General features: G+C 33.8%; 1 protein-coding gene across 1 annotated transcript in view; it reads left to right on the top strand.

Moving 5' to 3' along the window:
- KLHL1 (kelch like family member 1) overlaps positions 1-23,479 on the top strand; it is a 588,984-nt gene that overhangs the window by 354,751 nt on the left and 210,754 nt on the right. Inside the window, exon 5 of the mRNA XM_001362179.4 lies at positions 4,403-4,615. Coding sequence (XP_001362216.1) covers positions 4,403-4,615 — 213 coding nt within the window. The remainder of the gene's footprint in view (positions 1-4,402; positions 4,616-23,479) is intronic.

Below are 23,479 nucleotides of genomic sequence, written 5' to 3'. Positions count from 1 at the left end.
TGATAAACCCAAAGATCCCAGCTTTTGGGTCAAAAACCCACTATTCGATAAAAACTGCTGGGAAAACTGGAAGACAGTGTGGGAGAGATTAGGATTACATCAACACCTCATACCCTACACCAAGATAAATTCAAAATGGGTGACTGACATGAACATAAAGAAGGAAACTATAAGTAAATTAGGTAAACACAGAATAGTATACATGTCAGACCTTTGGGAAGGAAAAGACTTTAAAACCAAGCAAGACATAGAAAAAATCACAAAATGTAAAATAAATAATTTTGATTACATTTGTTTGTTTGTACAAACAAAACCAATATAACTAAAATCAGAAGGAAAGCAACAAATTGGAATGCAATCTTCATAAAAACCTCTGACAAAGGTTTAATTACTCAAATTTACAAAGAGCCAAATCAATTGTACAAAAAATCAAGCCATTCTCCAATTGATAAATGGGCAAGGGACATGAACAGGCAGTTCTCAGCCAAAGAAATCAAAACTATTAATAAGCACAGGAAAAAGTGCTCTACATCTTTTATAATCAGAGAGTTGCAAATCAAAACAACTTTGAGGTATCACCTCACATCTAGCAGATTGGCAAACATGACAGCTATGGAAAGTAATGAATGCTGGAGGGGATGTGGCAAAGTACGGACATTAATTCATTGCTGGTGGAATTGTGAACTGATCCAACCATTCTGGAGGGCAATTTGGAACTATGCCCAAAGGGCGCTAAAAGACTGTCTGCCCTTTGATCCAGCCATAGCACTGCTGGGTCTGTACCCCAAGGAGGTAATAAGAAAAAAGACTTGTACAAGAATATTCATAGCTGTGCTCTTTGTGGTGGCAAAAAATTGTAAAATGAGGGGATGCCCTTCAATTTGGGAATGGCTGAACAAATTGTGGTACATGTTGGTGATGGAATACTATTGTGCTAAAAGGAATAATAAAGTGGAGGAATTCCACGGAGACTAGAACAACCTCCAGGAAGTGATACAGAGGGAAAGGAGCAGAACCAGGAAAACATTGTACACAGAGACTGATACACTGTGGTTCAATCGAAGCTAATGGACTCCTCCACTAGAGACAATGCAATGTTTTTGAACAATCTGCAGGGCTCTAAAAAACACTACCCACAAGCAGAGGATAAACTATGGGAGTAAAAACACCAAGGAAAGGCAAGTACTTGACTACAGGGGCTGAGAGGAAATGACTGAGGAGAGACTCTAAATGAACACTGTAGTGCAAATACCAACCACATGGAAATGGGTTCGAACCAAGAACACATGTGAAACCCAGTGGAATTGTGCACAGGCTATGGGAGAAGTGGTGGGAGGGGGCCAGGGGGAGGAAAAGATAATGATCATTGCTTCCAATGAATAATTTTTGGAAATAACCAAATAAAATAATGTTTAAAAAGTCAAAAAATAAAAAAACAAAAACAAAAACAAAAATAAAAAAAGCAATCACTTCAAAAAAAAAAGAAAGTAAAGACCTCAGAATTTCCCCAATACAATTCAGCCTTCTCTCTTCCTACTCTTTAATTCTGAGTTCAAACCATTTTCTATTTGTAGTGTATAGCCTGATATATGTGTTAATGTTAATTAAATATAATCATTTAGTGAGCATAAAATCTCTTCTTTTTATCACACTTGATATTGTTATAGGACTGTCAAAATTATTTTTTTCAAGTCTTTGAAATAATCTTTTAAGATTCTTATACAGGCCTAAAGGAACTTTACTAGGAAAAAAAAATTGAAGGTTAAATTTTATTCTACCAAATTGTATCCTTTTTTTTTTATACCAAGCAAACAACAGCTATGCCCTTCAGTGAATTATGTGATCATAAAATATGTTGCTTGTAGAATATCATTTGCAAAACCTTCATATTCCTTTCTAATGTTTTTATCAAAGTGCCATCTGTAGATATGCACAATTCTCTGATAAAGTATAGCAAAGATAAGAAATATATGTAAGGGCAGTAAATTGATATTGTCTAATTTTCTTTTTTATGATATTTAGCCCCCACTTCCTTACTGTTTTTTTTTCTTTCATATAGTTTGAAAATTTTCTCCATAATCTCATGATTTTGTAACTTATGGAATAGGACACCTCTGTATATTATATTAATTTGCCTACCTATCCAATGTTGTTTCCTTTAACTCAGTTTCCATTTCTTCATATAATGCTTTAGGAATTGTTATTTTTGAATCCAAATTTAGCAATCCCACTGACATTGGTGGAGAAAATTACTTTATAAATTTTGGCATAAGCTTTCTATTTTTCTTCTCTAGTCCACTTTTGGAGCTAAACTCCAAGGAGATCAGAGATTGCCAGGAAAGCCCATCTGTTGGCAGAAGGCTGTATTCTTTTCTTCAGTTCCAAGCTCTTTTGGAGGATCTCCAAAAAGTGGACTATCCATCTATTTGTTGTCCTTCCAGTTTCATAATTAAACGTTCTTGGGAAGATCTGGCTTAATTGAGTATCACAAGAATCTCTCCATAAACTCATTTTCTCTTTAAATTTACTCACTACTTCATAATCTAACATCCTCCCCTCCTTGTTTTCCATTTCACAAGTTATTTATATTCTAAGCTAATTGTTGCCCTTATTTGTAGTTACCTCCTTGACAAGAATATCAAGTGTTACCTGGATGGACCTCATTGTATTTGTTGATTTGCATTGGTTAAAATCCTGTAAGAAACTGTTATGATTCATGTTGATGGCTGCTTTTTTTTTCCTTATTATTTCTCCATTTTTCTGAGTCATTTGCTACTTAATTAATATGTAATTTAGGATTATTTTTATTGCATTCATTGTATTCTTATTTTTATTCATCACTTTAATTTGGTCTTTATTCTGATCTAAAAAATAAATGAGCTGACTATATAGAACTGATTAAGAAATAATTCTCATATTGATATCCAGTTGTCTTTAAATTATGGTCAATTTCATTTTTATTAATTTTATTTAGTCCTTGTTATGGCCAATACATCCAAATCCCCCTTTTAAAGAAAGCAGTTATAATATCTAGCTATTAGATTGATATGATTAATATAACCTTTTCATATTGAGAAAGTAGTCTATCCCTGAATCTGGCAATTAAAATCATGTTTTGTTCAATGAATTAAGTTCATGAAAAATACGTTAATGTTACTTGGAGAATGTGTATTCATAAAATCATATTTCTTCAATTCTTATGAATGGAAGTTCCATATCAGATAAAAACCTTTTTTTTTCACTTAGAACTATTATTTGTTACCTAAAATTGTGTCCCAAATCATTGCCATTAGGGTTCTTTAAATAATGTGAAATTTAGATTACAAATTACGAAGAACCTTAATTGCTATGCTAAAAAGTATGACATTTATATACATATCTTCTGAGTGCACTTGCCACCTACCCTCTCTTTTAAAGTCTGTTTTACTTGTTGTCTTCCCTTATAAAATGTAAACTCATTGAGGGAAGAGACCATCTTTTTTGTTTGCATTTGTATTCTCTTAGTTTAGCCTAGTGCCTGGCACATATTAAGCACTTAAATGTTTGTTGTCTATATGCCAAAAGCAATGGGGATAATTTCTTTTTTAAAAAAGCAATGGGGAGTCATCAACATTTTAGAGATGTGAAATGCAGCAATCAGAGTTGTGAGTTAAGAAAATTGAACTGAAAATGGATTGAATCAGTAGTGACTAGAAGCATAGGAAAGAAGCATAGAAGATAGGACTATGTTATCTCTGGCAACTTCAAAAATCTTATCAATTATATTTTGTCAGATTTGGCATACCATTTTAGCCTTTTGAGATCTTTTATGATTCTAACATTTTGCCTATTATTCCCAATTTTGTATCATCTGTTTATTTGATAAGTGATAGGGCTGTGTGGTTATTCAAGTCACTGATAAATGTGTTGAAGACAACAAGTTAGGGACCAAAACCTTGGGGTACACTTCTCTTCAGCCTGAAGTACAACTCTTTCCTGGCCAGCTCTGGACCCATTCATTCAGCTACAGTATCCAGTCTTCTTTTTGTTATTGCTTTAAATCCAAGAGTTTTTCTTTTATTTTATTATATGTGTTAGTCCTCTGTTTAAAACCATACTGTTTCCTATACTATTAAATGGATGATAAATTGATGCTTCATCAGTGCATCCTTCCTGTGTTTGGAAGCTCCCAACATAATTCTTCATGTATTTTTAGGATTGTGTTGTCTTGGTTGTATTTATACATCAATTTCAATTACCAGGCTTTCAATTTTGCCCCTTTCCTGAAGGATTTATTTTCCAGAATTATAGTTTAATGAGTGTATAAGTTGTTATAGGCTGCTTTTCCTCTTTTCTGTCTGAGGTACCTTCCTTAGCTAAATAAAAGCAAGCAGAATTTATGCTGAGATTTTTCTCTCTGCAGGAAAATATAATGGAAGTTATCAGAAATCAAGAGTTTTTACTCCTCCCAGCCGAGGAGCTCCATAAGCTGCTGGCCAGTGATGATGTGAATGTTCCTGATGAAGAAACCATCTTCCATGCCTTGATGATGTGGGTTAAGTATGACACACAGAGGAGATGCAGTGACCTAAGCATGCTTCTTGCCTTTATAAGACTGCCACTGCTTCCACCCCAGGTAATTTGATGTATCTGCCTTAAATAATAGAAAAAATGTCATGGATAACAGTTAACATTTTACTCAGATATTAACAATATGTTATCCAAAGTATTAGTCCTGGATCTATTAATTCATATTTTTGTTGTAATTAATTCTCATTTTCTAAAAGTATATTTAGTTATTATCACCAGAAATCATGTCATCATTCTGAGACTGAAATACATATTATAGGTTTGTCTTCAGTTTCCGTCTTAGATTAATTTCCCTGCATTTCAGCCATTTGTAGAGAATTTTACCCCTGATTGAAAGGGAGATGCAAAAATAGTGAACTCTCCAAATGTAAAATGTTATATAGTTCATATATTTTTTTAGGATAAGTTGGGAACTGGATAACCAGGAAATAGAATAATAGAATAAGTTTTTTAGAAGCAAAATAAGGTCTTTAGGAATTTTAAAAATTTAAGTTCATAAAGACATATTAATAATATTGGTAATGGCTTTATTTTTTTATCATTTTGTAAGTAAAGAAAGATTTGGAAATAAAAGCATTGCACTACCTTGAAAGTCCAATTTTAAGGTACTTTCATAGACAAGGAAAATCAGTCCTCAATCAAAGTACTCTAGCCCGTAGTTTTAGTTCAGAAAAGGTTATCATGCATTGATGACTAGGAGTAAAGCAGAATGTGTTCCCAGTATAAGCAAATTATTTCACCTAGGTATTTCCTCCATACAACTGAAAGAATCCATGGTTTCCAGGATATGGCCACCTGAAGGAATCTTGTTCAAGAATAGGAGAAACCAGCCTTCCTCTTCCTATCACCTATTAGACAATAATGCTGATTATATATTTCCCCAATCTTTCAATTGGCTGCCTAAAATGAGTCAAAGCTTTTTAGTATTTTGTTGTATTGAGGAAGTATTTTTTTGTTGTTGCAGACCTTCTGTGACAATAGATGATAGCCTTATTTTGGGGTAGAAATGGCCTTACTCTCGACTGATGGAAAAATTAGGGAGGTTTCTCAGTAAAGATCAAATCTTTTTATTTCTTGTCAGCGTTTTACAAGAATAGATAGACTATTAATGATTTGAAATTTGATATGATAATGAATATAGATAATAAATGAGATAAAAATTCAAATGATATGTTTTCAATGGAAAGTAATATATAAAGGAGTTTATATTGCGGGCAAATTGTAGATATGATTATAGTAGAGAAATAGGAAGTATTAGGAATTTTACAGTGCCCTGATCCACTTAAAGTATTAAAAGTAACTGGAATTATATGACAATTAGATATGATTAGGTTGGAATTGTTTTTTCCTTTCTTATATGTGTAGAGAATATTTATGACTGTTCTTTGTTTTAAAGTCATGAGAATTGAATATTGATGTCACCAAGAAGAAAATCTGATATAAAATGCTAAATAAAATGGATTTTGGCAGAGGTAAAAATCAAAGCAAAACCAGTTAAATATAATGACCATAGAAACTATAGAAGTTAGACTTTTATATCAAATTACTTTTAGGTTATGATATCTACTTTTTAAAAACCATTGGGAAGTTCAACTGACTATTTTAGGAAAAAATTAAATGACAATCATTTAAAGTAATTTCATCTCCCCATTTTGGGTCACTATCTATAGGTTAACCTTAAAAGACATATAACTTTTGCCTTGGTATTCCCTATATAAATAGTCAAGTATTCATATGCATTTTGTAACTTTTAGGACTAGTGATATATAAAAGGAAAAAATGGTACTATTTGTGAATTTTATTTAAAAAAAAGATTTCAAGGACATTATGATGACCAAAGAAGAAATGAAAAAGTTAAGCAAATCGTGTCTGTTTTGTCTTCTTCAAAGAGTACAGCTGATATTGAAGAAAAGTTGGTTGACTTTGCTATAAGAATAAAATAGACAAAAATGCAGAATGGAAGGAGAAGGATAATTGAACTAATGGTATGGGAAAAGATAAATGCTTCCTATTAACATTAGAAATAAATGAAGGATAGAATTAGATTTAATGCCATCCTTACACTGCTTGACTACTCTGGATTTCTAAATCTTAAAAGGATTGTGTGAAACTGTGGACATAATTGTCATTTCAGAGAGTATTACCATGGCTGGAATTGTATTTCTAATGGATACTAGGTCATACTATTTTGTCTCCCATGGGATCCATTGGAATAGCTTATATAATTCTGTAGTTTCCATCCTATTAACAATACAATTTAAAAAGGCATGGTGGTTCAGTTAGATGAATAATATATGACAAACTCAAAAGTTATGACTTTTAATTCACTGAAGAATATTTAGCGATTGGCATAAAACTTATCTGTAACAATCTGGACAGACTGATAAATTTTACTTTCAGAAGGAGAGAGGAATGCCAAGTGATATGATGGTTAAGTTCAGTTTGGAAATTAATGGCAGATTCCTTGAATGTTGACTAATGGATATTTACCAACCTTGAAGGAAGATTCTAGCAAGGTATTACAAGTCTATTAATGTACTCTAACAACAATTTGGATTAAGATATAAATGACATGCTTATCAAATTTACAAATGACATGATTTTCCCATGGTGCTATTAACATGTTGGACAGTTTAAGTTCCAAAACAACAACAAAAGAAAGGGATGGGGTGGGGAGAAAATCCCTTTAAAAATTATCTATGTTAAATAAGGTCGAATTTTCTGCTTAATTAAAAAAATATCTGCACCAGAATAAAATTGATAAGATGTCACTATAAGCAAAAAAAGAAAGCAATTTTAATGGTCTACAGATTCAATAAGAGTAAACAATGTGATTGATGGAATAACTAAGGAGTTTTAGAATGCATTCAAAGAAATACATTATACCAAAGGAAATTATCGTCAAATCATTGTGCTTTTCAATGTCACCACTGTCATTTAACCACTTATTATCTATGTACAAACTTGAAAACTTGAAATCTTCTTTTAAAAAAAATTAACACAAAAATTGTATTTCCAAACTTTCTTTATTCTTCCAAACCCTGCCCTACCCCTTAAGGCAAGCAATATATCAATTATTCATATGAATTCATATAAACATTTGTATTACCCATATTGCAAAAAAAAAAAGACAAAAAAATTAAGAAAGCAAAAAAAAAGTAGTAGTTCAATTTACCTTCAGAGTTCATCCATTCTCTTGCCCAAGAGTTGTATAAATTTTTCATGATAAGTCTTTTGGAATTGGAATTTTATTTTGGAATATGGTGTCCTTCATCCTGTATAAGCAAGAATTTTTTAAGTACTACTCATTTCACCCCTTTCCAAGGCTTTACTCTCTTTATCCTTCCAAATTTCAGGGTTAACATTAAGGTTTGTTCTAATACCCATTCCCCACTTACATGGTTTATTACTACAGATTCCTAACCAGTTTCCCCAAATATACTCTCTATGTGTAAAGAGCCACAGTTGGATAAACATTTGATCAAGTGGAGGCCCTTTAAATTAGTTCCAAGTCATTCAAAAAGGCTGATTAGCTTCAGCCTCCTCTTCTTGGTCTTCATACCCTTTGGGGGTAGAAGAGACTATAGAAGGGAATGGTGCCTCTGGCTTTTTGAGTTTCAAAGGTATAGATAAAGGTCTTTCCAGTATCCAGTTTTCTATAGATCAGGTAATCATCTAATGTTGCCTCAGTGCCCCAAAATATGAAAAGAATTAGAGCCTCCCATCATTTTAGAGTCCAGTCCCTGAGAATAAAAAGTAAATTTTGGGAGTGATTTAGTCCAGAGGTAGCTGTGAATGAGACTTATCTGGCAGTCATGCTACATCTGAACACGTGACTAGTCATTAGATCTATGTAGGTACTGAGCTATGTTTAGAACATCCCTACCTGCAGAGATTGGGTGGTATATGGGGGGGGGGCAGTTATGTCCCTAATTTTTTGTTTGAAATATCTGTAGGGTTTTTGTATATTTGTTTTTGCTATACTTTTTTCAAGTAAATCTTCCTTTGTAAAAGCCAATTGAAGGTGGATGGTTAAACAGGTCCCTTACTAAAGAGGAAGAACATAGGTGATGTCAAAGAAAATAACATCTACAAAGTCCTCAGGATACCTACAGATCTAAGGGAAGCTATTACAGGTCTGGCCCTGAGCCAATGAGACCAGAGCAGACAGGTAAAAAATAAAATACATTTAGAATGAAATATTTGAAATTGATGCCCCTCAAAAAGTGTTTAGGAGAATCCCCAAAGCACACAACTTCAAAAAATAATTGTTCTCTGTTTTGTACTACACTGAATTTGTCTTAGATAAAGTGGTAATGATTTTTTGTAAAGGTCCTTTCTCCTAGTAATAGCAGAGGTGGAAGAAAGGTCTTCAGCCTTTTACCACATTGGCAATACAGTGATTGATCCGACACTAGTGCCATAAAGTTTCTCTTGTCCACAAAAATTATAGTCACAACAAAGAAACCTAATGAAAAGGCAAACCAGATGACATGGAGCAAATCAATATCAAAAGTTCTTTCATAAATAACCATCTAGGATTTATGCTTTCAGTTTCATTCTTGAGTTATTTATATATTTTGTTTGATTTTACTTCCCAACATTAAACACAGGTTAAAACACATTCTGCCAATGTGACAGGTTGCAAAGTTTATCACCCCTAAATATATGCTCTTTCCTTTATTTTATCTGTCCTAGGCTGTTTTTGAGCAAGAAAACAGTTTCTATAAATGTGAACAACAAAACCAAACATATGTATTTGGACACTAGCAATGCCAAATTCATGACATTCAATTTAGTTTCATTCATCTAATATTTATCTGTTCTTGAACTTTGTTGTATTATGTCTCTCTTTGGCAGCCTGAAAGTTGAGAGGAGGAAACCAGATTAAAATATAATTTGAAAATATTTTAAAAATGAATAAAAGAACAATAAACCATAGATAATATTACTTTACCTTAAGAAATAATGAGCATGGAAAGTCATACATAAAATTATGAAGAGTAAAATGAGTAGAACCAAGAGAATATTTTATACAGCAACAGAAATATTGTTTGAAGATGGATTTGTATGTGTCCATCTCCAGAGAATGAACTGATGCATAGAAATACGCAAGAAATAATACACACACACACACACACACACACACACACACACACATATATATGTGTATATATATATATATATATATATATATATATATATATAATCTTTTGATATAACTTCTGAAGGACATTTTCTAGGGATCTCTTCATAGGCAATCTGGGGATAAACAAGTCCAGACTAGAATCAGAGCAGGGCAAAGCTCCCCAGCTTATTGGAGTAGCACCAGGCTCAGAACAGTCTCTAGGTTTTGTAAAAATGGACCTATCTTCTGTGGATACCAGTGAGGTATTGGGTAGTTTGTGAGAGCAGAAACAGGGTGTGAGGGAAAATCTATTTTAGAGAAGGAATGGCAGCTCCTTCTCTCTCACTCAAGTGATAACAGGCTGTCAGTTATCACTTGATGGATGGCTGAGGAGATTTGATGTCAATCTCCCCACTCAGTCCTCCTTATGGATGGTTTCTATGCTTCTTCCTCAATGAGGATTTGGTGGCGGGCTTTGGTCAAGGCTTTACCACAGAGGGAATGATCTCAGGTGCCCCTTGTGAGGCCAGTTCCTAGTTTTCAAGGTAACACTTCCTAATATTATTGAAATGTCAACACAAATATTTGACTGCTACAGAGGGGTTTATTATTGGGGTTTAGGTGAACTGGATGAGGTGAGAGGGAATAGGTGGCCCTGCCAAGATCCTACATGGTCTGTCATCTGATGGCCCAACAGATATCTCTGCCCCTTCCGAGCTTAATATCCCCTTTCTATGACTTAATCACTAGTTTGTCCCAAGAAAAATATGTAGAAAATAGTTCAGGGAGGCAGGGAGGTGTGCCCTCCTTTGAGAGTCCAAACAGCATTTCCTCAGGGTTCTGAGATGTCTTTCTTCAGGTTGAGGGAATTAATAGTTGTATATTTGGTCGGAGATCAGCAACAAGCTTGGAGAAAGAAGCAGAGTCTTCTTGAGTGGCTTCAGTGATCCTTTAGCCCCCCCAAAACTGAACTTCACAGCTTCAGGTCACAAGTCAGAAGACCCAGAGGTTCCTCAGAATCCCAACAGAACCATTTGTCTTCCCAGAAGTCTCTGCTCCTCAACTGACACTCAACTTCTTTTAGTCCTCATTTTCAGAATTCCAAATCTCCCTGCTCTTATCCATAAAGTTTCCAAATTGGAAGAGATGGAGGGGTGTCCTAATATTAAGAAAAAAAGAAGAACCTCTAAGTCCTCACTATCAACATTGATCCTTGTTTGTTTGTTTGTTTTCCCCAAGGTCACAGAAGGTAGCCTTTATTAAATTCAACTGAGTTGAAGCTAAACTGTTTTGTTTGGTTTTGTTTTAGTATTTAATTAGAGGATATATATGTCTAAGGCCAATCAGTAAGTCATCAAGCATATTTATTAACTCCTAATGTGCCCAGTACTGTGCTAACCACCAAAGATACAAAGAAAACCTCTGTATTCAAAAACCTATGAATTAAATCTTACCTCTATATTATAGTTTGATGAAGGAGAAGGCAAGTATTTACCTGCATAAAAACAAAATGTGTATCCAGAGGGAATAGATGAAAGGGAAAGAATTAGCCCTGGAGACTGGGAAAAGTCTCTTGCAAAAGGTGAGATTTGAGTTGAGTCATTCAAGATTCCTAAAAACAAACAAAAAAAAAAAAAACCTAAGAATTGGATGTGAAAAGGAATGGATGAAACAGGAATGGATGACATCTAGTATAAAGGCATTTTAAGTAGGGTCACAGGGAGATGGTGAAGTTTAGTCATAAAGTCCACCATGGCAGAGTTGACAAGATATGCCTTCTAACTGACACGGCAGTACCTGTTGCCTTTATATGAAGGCATAGTCCTTGTGACTTTCTCCTGTTTAATTGAAAGTACAAAAAATTTACCCCAGAAACAGATTCCTCAGTTTCCCCAGCTCTTTTTTCTTGGCTAGATGCTGAGAAAAAAGAGGGAGAAATGAGAGCCTCAGAAGTCTTCTTTGGATTCTTCTCCTACCACTAACTGAACTTCCCTACAGTTATGCCCTGATCTCTTCCTTTCTGTCCTGAATGAAATTGTTGATCCCAAAGTGGTAGCTCCAAGTTCCCAGCATCTAAAGGATGAGTTCTGTGAAGAGAGACAGGAGACTCCAGTAGGAGCCCACAAGAAGGTGGACAACAGGTCCTGAGGTAGCTGCAGCTCTAGCTCTAAGGTTAGAGTGGGTAGATCAAGGGCACTGTGAAGACATAATCATCCTCCTATGAGATGGCAATATACAGATACTATAGAGGTCTAGCCTGAGTGATAATCATGATAATGGTGGAGTTTTTAAATTCATTCACCAGCTTGATGAAATCCATTCTTTGCATTCTTCCATATTGGTATGCCCACCTCTTCCTGTGCCTCAACATTGCCATTTATATTACCCACTGGTAAAATCTCATCTTTCCTAAACACTTTCAATGTTTGTGACTTCCTTTTATTACTTTGCTGTTCCTCTTTTATATAACTTGTTTGGAAATCTCTGCCTTTAAAGAGGTCAGATGCTATTTTATCTTCTTCATTATGCCTCCCTACCAGGCAAGAGAACATAGGAGAATTTCCATGTACAGATAAAAGGGTAACCAATACAAATGCCATTTTGATGGTGGTATTTATTTCACTATATAACTCTACTAGTCTCTCACAGTTCAGTTTCATGAGTTATAGAGGGAAAACCTAGCAGGGCCACCATCTGTCAAAAGGATTTGGCTGCTTGCTCATGGGGCACAGTATGGAAAATTTTGTACTTCTGGACTCTGGATTTGTGTCAGACCATGAAATACATTTCCTCTTACTTTTTCCAACCATTTTCTAGAGGTCACATTCTCTCTTTTATGAATATTTAATCCCTTTCCTCTCCTCTCCTCTCCATTCTCTGTTCTGCCTAGAGACACACTTCAATCTCTTCAATTGATTTTTAAAATATTTTTTGCACATTGATACAATTTTTAATATTCATTTTCTGATACACTGTCATCAATGTATCTTTTTCTCTTACCTCTCCTCCTGCCCTAAGGCAGCAAGTAGAGTTTGTATATATTATCATACAATACATATTCCCATATTTATCATGTGAATGAAGACATATATTGCTTATAAGAGAGAAAAATTCATGCAGGAAATAAAGGGAAGAATGCTATGCTGCAATCTACATTCACACTCACCCAGTTCCTTCCAAGGAGGTGGATTTTTCATCATGAATCCCTTGGGGCCTTGGGGTTGTCCTGGATTCTTGCAATGGTGATCATAGTTAATTCATTCTCAGTTCATCAGCATGAATTATTGCTGTTGCTGTGTATACAATCTCTTAAATTATAATTTTAAAAAATTTCTTTGACATTTTTATCATCTTACTATCTAATCATTGTTTTTCCTTCACTGTGAAACATTTTGAAATAGTTTTTTATAACAGATTGGTAGAGAAAGGGGAGGAGTCCATAAGTTGATTGCTCATTACCACCTTTCCCAGAACCTCTCAGCCCTATTTTATAGTGACCTCTCCTCCTTTGAGGTTCACTCCATCCAGATGTTTTACCATTTTTCTAATCCTGATGATTTACCAACTTGTCCCCAGGTCATTGGCCCTCCTTTTTCAAGAAGTTCAGACACTGGTAGCACAGTATTTCTTTTAACCTCAGTCTCTGGCTTACAATATATTTCAGGAATTCAGCTTACATGTTGGTATTCTTTCAGACATCCTTGATTTCCTGTTCCTCAGCTTCCTAAACTCTATGACCTTCACCTTCACCTTATCTAAATTATAGACAGGTATGGCTTATATCCTTGATCTTGCCATCACCCATAATTAATTATGAATTAAAATTAAATAGATTTAGAAAATTAAATATTTTAAATTAAATAAAAATAAAATAATTTCTTGTGTTCCTTGAACTATCTTGAAATAAAACTGAATTTTTAATTTACTTAGTAAATGAAGTTTTTATTAAAAAATAATGTAGCTACCTATAATGCCATAAATGATTTTTTCAACCATATGGCTAATCAAATTTCCCTTTCATTTACACATGCAGTATGAATTTATAAAAGTCTCAAGCCAAGCAAATAAAATGCTCTCCAATCACAAGTAAGTATACTGAGGGATTCTGTAAAAATATTTCAAAATTTTTTCAATCATTGTTTGGCATACTTGGTAGGGTCTAACTTGTTGCCACTGACTCTACTTTTCTCAAAAAGGATCATTTTTGCCCATAGTTTATTGTTCATATTTTAATACACAAAAATATAGCTATTTTTTACATTGTAAAGAAGCACTTTAGAAATTACTTTGAAATTACTTCATAATTAAAAAATTCCCTAAGAGAAAAGGAAGCCAATCTCAGAGAGTGTGAAAGAATCTCAAGTGAATTTAGTTTTATCACCATTGTGCAGAAATTACTGTTATTGAGATTTTAATTTCCAACACTGAGACAAATAAAGCAGTATATCATTTTAATACTTCTGAAAACCAAAGGAAAATACCCCCTAGAGAAGAGCAAGTTCAACATTAATGACTAGCGAAAGGATAGTGGATAAACTTTGTTTTTCCTATCCTTTGAAAAAATGGAAGAAAAATCCTGTACCATCTTGAAAAATGGAATTGGTCATTCCATGATAATTTGAAAAATATCACTAGATTAATTGCCTCCATAGATTGAATAGTTTTAAGTAATTTTTATTTTAATTACAGTTTATTTAGTACAATATATTTAAAAACATCACAGTGTGGGGGAAGCTGGGTAGCTCAGTGGATTGATAACCAGCCCTAGAGATGGGAAGTCCTAGGATCAAATCTGACCTCAGACACTTCCCAGCTGTGTGACCCTGGGCAAGTCACTTGACCCCCATTGCCTAGCCCTTACCACTCTCTGCCTTGGAGCCAATACACAGTATTGAATCCAAGACAGAAGGTAAGGGTTTAAAAAAAAAAACATCACAGTGTGAGAAAAAGCAAAATTATTTGTCATCCAAGGGATTCTGGAACACCTCATGATAGTCATGTAGCATGTCAAAAACAAAAAAAAAATTTGTACTCTATGTCATAGAACACATTATCAGAAATACTGTGACTAGGAAAGGAGAATGATGACAAAATGATAAATACCTGAGGAAAATGCATTGGGAATATTAAAAACAACTATATTCAGTATGTCCATTTTGAAGAATATATGGAATAACAAGTAAAAGGAACATTCTGAGTGAGATTGTTCCATTTGCTTGAATTCTGCATCATTGGGAAGAATACCAATCTTGATGAAATTTTAGATCTTCTATACAACTCTCAAAAAAAGATCTTTATAACACATAGTTGCTGATCATGTCATTTCTCTTGAAATCCTCAGAAATTCCCAATTGCCTCTCGGATAAATTAAAAATCTCTTAGCCTGATATTTTTCATTCTCCTCAATCCTTTTTTAACTACTTGTTCATATTTTTTTTAAATCACTCTCCTTCACAAACCCAAAGTTCCAAACAAAATCAACTACTTACTGTTTCCCCAACTAGACATTTGATTAGTCTAAATGTTCTCCTTCACTTCTTTAACACTCTCCTTCTTATCACTAATCAGAAACCTAATCTTCCTTCACAGTCCAACTCAGGTGCCACCTATAGTTTTGAAGTCTGCCATCTTCTCCCAGTTGTACATATATACATGCATATTTAGTTGTGTATTTATGTGTGTGTACACACACACATTCTCTATATCTGTTGACATAATTTCCTTCATTTTCCTCTTCCAATACTAGATATTCTTCTACTTTCCCATTTAGAGCTAAAATTCAAATAACTTAAAAATCAATTAATTTCAACAATAGATTTATAGCACTTGTAGAGCTATCTCTCAAATATAATATAATTATATAATTCCCATGCTTAAATGACTCCCTACTGACAAGGGAACTTTTCTGCTTGGCATTCAAAGCCCTCTGTAGTCTGGCACCACATTACTTTCATGTATTTATCTCATACTATTCTCCTTTTTTTTTCTTTGATTCAACAAAAATTAGCAATTCTGTAGCATGGCAACTCTTTTATATATCCCTAATGGATTTGCCATCCGAATGACCACAAAAACTATTCCATACATTTTTTTTTATCTTTACCCAAGCCTCCCAGGTGTAAAAATGGAATTTTAAGGGAAAGGGGAAAAGGTTTAGAAAATGGAACACACACACAAGTAAATAAACAATTTTATTAACAGAGGGAAGGGAATTGTAGAGATCTCACTATTTTCCCCATAGATTCTTAACCCAATAAAGTTTCTCTATTAAAAATAATCTACCTAAACTAAACTAATCTAAAAGTAAAACAAAGGATAAAGTCCAAACAGGGAGCCCAGATTCTCACACTCTCCAGAGTCCTTGGTGGGTCAGATTGAAGAATTCAGCTGAAGGTCCTTAAAAGATCCAGGAAGTAGAAGAATCCTCACCCAAATCACTCTGTCCACCAGAATGAATGGGGAAGTCACACTTGATGATAATCCAAGACAGGCAGCTTAAAAGATGGTTATTTCAGGGAGTCTCTCAGATATACAGCTTCTGCGTTGAATCCAGCTTCAGAGAGAGACAATTAAAAGCTGTCCAGCCCTTTAGAATCTTGACCCAGCCAGGCGGTCTTACAGAACTTAGGCTTTAGGGCTGTCAGTCAATCTTTGCAACTTCCCTTGCTACACAGGACAATTGCTCTCTCCACTATCCCAGCTGAGGAACTCATATATTTCACTCTCAAAATTGAGGGTGTTCATTGAGAGCTCTCACTTCTCTCATCTTCCAATTTCATATGATTGCTTTTATCTTATTACTCTCTTGTGCACAAAAATATGTCTGTTCTTACCAGTGCCAATTCTATTGCAAAATTCTCAGTGATCTGATTACCTTAAACTTCTTTTTTCTCATCTATTATCCAATTAGCCAAGTGTTTTTATTTTTTCTTCTAAAAACCCAGGTCAAACTATTACCTCCTGATCCCCTGCAACTCTTTAAGCTATAATAGCATTTTATTACCTCTAGGATCAAATCTAAAATGTTCTATTTGACATTTAAAGCTCTTCTCAATCTAGACTTTATCTACCTTTTATTTTTTAAAAATAATAGAAATCTCTTTTCTCTTCCCTTCCCCCTTCACTGGTGGGGGGATATACTGAATAAAAACAAATTCCTTGTAACAAATATGGATAGTCAAGCAAAACAAATTTCCTCATTGACTGTTAAAAAAAAAATCATGTATCACCTGCACTCTGAATTCCTTAATCCTATCATGGTGCTTTGTCACAGGTCCTCTTGCATTATCAATGGCAATTCTAATGTTCAAAGTTTATAAGACTTTCAAAGTTGTTTGTACTTATTGTGTTATTATTGCATAAGTCATTCTCTTACTTCTGTTTATCTCTTCCTTCATCAGTTTATAAAACTTATCAAAATGGATTTTTCTAATAATGATGTAATGTGAATTATTATCCTGGTTCTTTTTAATTCATTAAATTGAATTAGTTCATATAAGTATTTCTTTGTCTCTATGAAATTATCAGTTTCTTTAATTCATAAAGAATAATAGTATTCTACAACATTCACATACCATGATTTGTTCAACCATCACCTAATTGATTACTATTCCATTAGTTTCATATTTTTCAGTCACTATAAAAGGCTACTATAAATATTTTATATAAGATTTTAAAATATTTATTTATATTACATATATTCAATATCTATTATACATATGTAAATATAAATAAATATATATATATGTATGTATATATATATATATGTATAAAAGACCTTTTCCACTTCCTTATATCTCTATTGGATATAGGTCTAGCAATGATATAGGTAGTTTAACCAGATATTCCTTTTTAACGTTTTGTAAATAATTCCAAATTGCTTTACAGAATGCTTGTATCCATGCATAGGTCTACTAATAATGAAACATTGGACCTATTTCCCTACAGCATCTCCAATATTTGTTCTTTTTCATCATTATTGCCAATATAGTGGATGTGGAAGAAATTATCAAAATTGTTTTAATTTACATTTCTCTAATTATTATCTGGGATGATTTTTTTCATTCATTCATTCATAAGAATGACTAGCCTAAGTTTCCTCCTTAGAGAACTGACTATTCATGTTCTTAGACTATTTATTAATTGGATAATAGTTCTTTTTATTTAAATATATTTTTCATATATCTTAGAAATGATTCCATTATCAGAAAAACCTTGCTTCAATGACTTTTTTTTCTCATTTAACAGTTTTCCTGATAAACTTAGGATTCTTTCTTTTGTTTGGGCATGAATCTAATTCCTATCCATAGATCTAAAAAAATATTTTAATTAGTTTTCTCTGATAAAATTCTCATTTCTCCTTCCTTCCTTTCCAGACTTACTACATTTTTATTCCCCTCCACACACCTGACAGTTCAGCTATACTGAATTACCTTTTCTTCTTCACTTAAGGTGGTCCATCTTCCAGCTCTATACTTTTGTACTGATTTGTGCTATGCTTAAAATGCTCTCTCATGACCTCCAACTCTTACTTTCTTTGGCTTATTTCAAATCTTTGTTCACATCCCTTCTTCTACAGGATGCCTTCCCTTGGGCCATTAATCCCCTCTCCTTTTCCTCTGACATTAACTTCTATTCATACTGTATATACTCTTTTGTATCTACAATTATTTGCATGTGGTTTTACTTATTAGAATGTGGGCATCTTCAAGTGAAAGACTGTATCGTTTTTTTTCTACTATTTCTTTGTATCCTAAGCCTTGGAAAATGTGCATTTTTCTTGTTAATTTATGTGCTCTATGCTCCAGCCAATCTAGTAACTCACTATTTATTCATATATGTATTTGCTTTTTTCTTCTCTCTCTCTGTCTCTCTCCTTGTCTCTCTCTGTCTGTCTCTGTCTCTGTCTCTGTCTCTGTCTCTGTCTCTCTCTCTCCTCTCTCTCTCTCTTCTCTCTCTCTCTCTCTCTCTCTCTCTCTCTCTCTCTCTCTCTCTCTCTCTCTCTCTCTCTCTCTCTCTCTCTCTCTCTCTCTCTCTCTCTCTCTCTCTCTCTCTCTCTCTCTCTTTCTCCTTTCTGTTTCCTATATTTCAGACAGTTCTTTCTCCTCTTCTTTTGGACTTTCTGCCCATCCCTTAAACCTCTACTCAAATATCATGTACTCCAGGAAGCCTTCTCTGTTCCCCCAGTTTCTGCTGTCCTCTCCCATATGAGACAATAGATTATGCTTTCACTTCTCTTGAAGAGTTATAATATATCATTACATGTAGACTATATATTCTCAAGTGTAGGCTCCGTGAAGACAGGGACCAGGTCGTATATAAATACTCCAGGGCTTAACAGTTATATAATGAATAGGTAGTGATGAATTGAATCAAGTTGACTTCTTTGACACTGAAGTTAGGTACCATTCACTATTGAATAGCAAAAAAATTGAAATTAAAAAAAATTTAGGTATGCTCCTACTTGAATATATTGAATTAGTCATCAGAATATCTCAAGATTTGTTCTAGCTCTATGATTTTCTTTGACTCAAAATGCCTTATGAACTTGTCTTGGCTAAGTTGGAAAAGCAGCATAGTTAGTGAATTCACTAAGTTGACCTACAAAAACCTGGGAACAGAGTCATAAATAATAATGAATTTGTTAGTCTCTATTCAGTCAACTGTAGGAGTTTTCCACGCCATTAAACAACTATCCAATTTGCTGCAATTCAGCATAAGTGCTAAATTCTTTTCAAAAGGAGCCTAGAAATAAGGGTGGAATATTTCAGGTCAGGACTCAGGTAGGAGTGAATATTTAATGGAGAAGGGGATACACCTGACATCTGATTTCAGTGAGTATTCATTTATAACATTATGCATGATGAAAATTGAAAATTCAATTATCAAATGACCTGTACTTCATTGCTTTCCTAGTTCCATATAAATATAAATGTATATAGATGTTTAAATATATATATATTAATGTTAATATTGAAGCTGTGTGTTCATGTGCCTGCACTGTAAGTGAATAAGGATTTGACAGCTAGGCACGACTGGAATAGAAAATAAAACCCTGGTTGTGCCCTGACTTAAAATTTGCGATAGGAATCTATGTTTCACCTCTCTGGTGAATTTACTTTTGACCTTCCTCCAGGAGAAGTGAATGCCATCTCCTCTTAAACAAACAGTACTCATGTCTCTGTCCTCTGGACATTGATCAAATCTTTCACATGAAGTAATGTCTTGCTCAAATGCTATTCTTCCTCCAACTTCCCTGTTTTGTTAATCATCAAAATCATTCCTAAAAAGCTGTGGCAGGGGCCAGGGAAGAGAAATCTGTTCCTTAAAATCATTTTGTACCAAAGTATGTAACAAATTGTGCTGATATTCCTTTGTCATTCATTTAAATTATGCTATTTTCAAAATAATATGACTATTTGATTATTTGGAGAAAACAGGCTTGCTGAAACATTTGGCAAGGAAACAAGGAGACTGATAAAGCACTTGCTGCTATAAAGTCAGAAGTTCTTGTCATTTTAATTTATTCAATTATTTTAAACCTCTTGCAGTAACAAGAATTTTAATATTAGGTGATTTTTAATTGCAAGAATTGTCTGTCAGAAGTCCTAGGACTTAAATAATTTTATTAATGCCCTTTGGGAATTCACATACTGGCTGGTGTAACTAAAATATATACATTACTTTGAAATATATATTATGCATGAGCATATATGTCCCTGTATTCATGTATTATGTATGTATATCCTTTTAGAGCTATGATTTCACCTGCATGCAGACCTCTTGATCGGGAAATTCTCTTCACTTTTGCCAAAACGTTTTGTTAACTTTTAGTCTTGATTTCTTGTGTGACTTGACTGATTACATAACTAGTAATTCAAACCCAGATCTTCCTGACTCTAATGTCTACCCTCTATACATAAAGCTATACTTCCTTTCACATGAAATTTATGATTATTAACATTATATGGAACATTTAGTAATTAGGGTATTATTTAAATGATTTGTCAATTATTTTATTTCAACAACATAAAGTTCAAAAAAAAAGGTAGACATTGTTCTTTAGGACAACATTCTTTTCCTTGTTATTTAAAATAAAATTAAAAAAATAATACCTTCAAAGAACAAGAAACATTTCTAATTTTTTTTTAAATCTTAAATGTTTTCACATGGTATGTAGAAAGATATAGTGTTGGCATATTTTTTCAAGTGTACAAAAAATTTTCCTTTTGACAATTCATCAGATTTTAGTTGAATTTATAGATATCTTGAAAGCACAGAATCAATATGTTTCTTCTTCAGTCATTTAGGGAGGTTGCTGTTTTTTTCAAGATGAGCTGGACACTAGATTAAACACAGAATACCTGAATCTAGGATGCCAAAAGATTAGCCTGGAGCCATTTTCCAAGATGCTATGATCTTGACAAGCCCCCTGTTCTAAACAAGGTCATGTTGCATCACTGCTTGTATATAACTGAGAGGATAAAAAGGAAGGAAAAGGTTCTATGGGAAAAACAAAAAGCAACACTCTTCCCCCCCCCAAAAAAAAAACCCTCTTAATTCAGGAAGTGAAATCACTTTTCCCTCAAGGTAGTAAAAATATAGACACTTTATAATAAATAATGACTATAATAAACTAATTAAAATTTAAAAATCTAATACTCTTGTCATAATGGGATGCCCATAGAGATGGGAAACTCAAAACCCAACACATTAATATTTTTCTGAGTTTGGAAATTTGACTGAAACAACATTTTGAAACCCAAAGTACTCAACCCCTCTCTGTGGTCTATAAAAATGAATAGTGATACTGGTAGAAATCTAGACATCACAACAGATCAGATCCATGGTCTGAGATGACAGACTGAAATACTTAAATGCCCAGATTCACTGTAATTCAGCCTCTGGATACATGGGAATGGCCACTTCCCCTCCTCACACACATTCCCCAGAGAAAGAATACTTTAATAGTACACTGAGAGTTTGATATCCTAGCCTTGAGCAAGAGCTCTTCTGTGCCTACCAGAGCTTTCCAGCTCCTCAATGACTTAAATAAAGGGATACAAGGAAATGCACAGAATAATCAATCATCTAAAAAGTGCCAGTATCTCTCTCCCTCCCCACCTGCCTCCTTGTCTTTCCGTCTCTAATATCTTTGTCTTTCCAATCTCTGATTAAGTCTTTCTGTCTCACTCTCTGTCTTTCTTTTGGTGTTTCTCATTATCTCTCCCCACCTCACTTCTCATGGGGAAAAAACACACATGATGCAGGGAAAACACTTTCTTTAGGATGGGATAAAAACTTGAGCCCATATAAAGCTTATCCCATTTCCAGCTATCAATTCCTGGAGCAATTGATGCCATCTTGAGGTAAAAGCACAGGGCACTCATAGACATGTGTTTGTACATTTCTTGAAAAAAGAAATCCAGAAAGTGAACTTTCCAAACTCAGCAAATGGTAAACATTGAGAGCACTGATAGATTTTCCTATAGAATAAACAAGGCAGTCATGGTGACATTGTTTGTGGCCAATATTCTGGAACCCCAAGTCCTTTGTGGAAGAGAGATGAGTCTGGACTCCCAATAAATTGTGATGTTAGTATATTGTCTTCTAGAAGGAGATCGATCTTTCCTGGGCATGAGCGCCACTTGGAAAATTCTAAATCAAGGCTTGGTTTATAAATTAGATCTTTTGGATCAGGCATTCTGAAATTTTTTGCATCAAGGACTTCTTTAAGTTCCTGGTGAAGTCTTTGAACCCTTTCTTAATAGTAGTTCAATTCTCCAGAGGAGGAAGTTAGATTAGCAGAACAAGTTAATGGAGTCTGTACATGCATCAGACTCTCATTATATATAAAATAAAATACATAGGATTATAAGATAAAGCAATTATATTACAATATACTTAGCAAATATTAAATAAAATAAGTTCATGGATCCCAAATTAAGAAAATCCATGATAGGATTTCTCAGTATAAAATACTCATTGATGAAATATGATGCTCATTTTATGCTACTTCATCAGCAGCCTACTATGAGAGAAAAACTAGTGAATATCTCAGAGAATACAAGTCTAATGTAAATAAGATTCTTAATTCAGCATCCTCCAGGTTTTTTATTGTTTGTTTGTTTTTTCTGAGTAGAATCAGGACTATATTGGTCACTATGATCCTTGTCAATAACATTGCTACTGTGATTGAGAGAGACTATTAAGAACTTTTTAAAGAGGAGAACCTCAACGGAATGTCAAAAGGATTCCCAAATAGCAACCCTAAGATGTTTTGCCCCCTTCCTTTCAGGTGTAGTTGATATACTTTCTTTGAATGCTGTGTTTATGTGTGTTTGTGTCAGTACATGGTTTTGGGACTCCTTTTAGTTCTTTGCATCCTGTACATTTTCTACATGATACAACAAAGATTATCTTGTGGTCAATATCCATTTGAAATCTTGAGTACCTATAGATGATTTAGGCATTTCTAATTCAAAATTTTGTGGAAACCTAGCCATGAGCATTTTAGGAGATTTTTCTGGAAGGAATAAGAAGATAGAAGCAATAATCAGATAGGAAAACTTATCCTACTTGAGATCAGTCCCTAGGATCAAACAACCTTTGTAAGTTTAGAATACAACAAATATATGATATGGCTTTTTTCCTTACTTTAAGAGCAATTGAAAATAATAATCCTTAAAAAATCCCAAAATATTGGTGACTGAAGAATCTCATATTTCTAGTGTTTTTTTTACTATTCTTGTTCTATGTACAACTTCATACAATTTAATATTA

Source organism: Monodelphis domestica, chromosome 8 (assembly GCF_027887165.1).
Source record: "Monodelphis domestica isolate mMonDom1 chromosome 8, mMonDom1.pri, whole genome shotgun sequence".
Classification (NCBI taxonomy): Eukaryota; Metazoa; Chordata; class Mammalia; order Didelphimorphia; family Didelphidae; genus Monodelphis; species Monodelphis domestica.
This window is presented reverse-complemented; position numbering and strand designations above follow the sequence as displayed.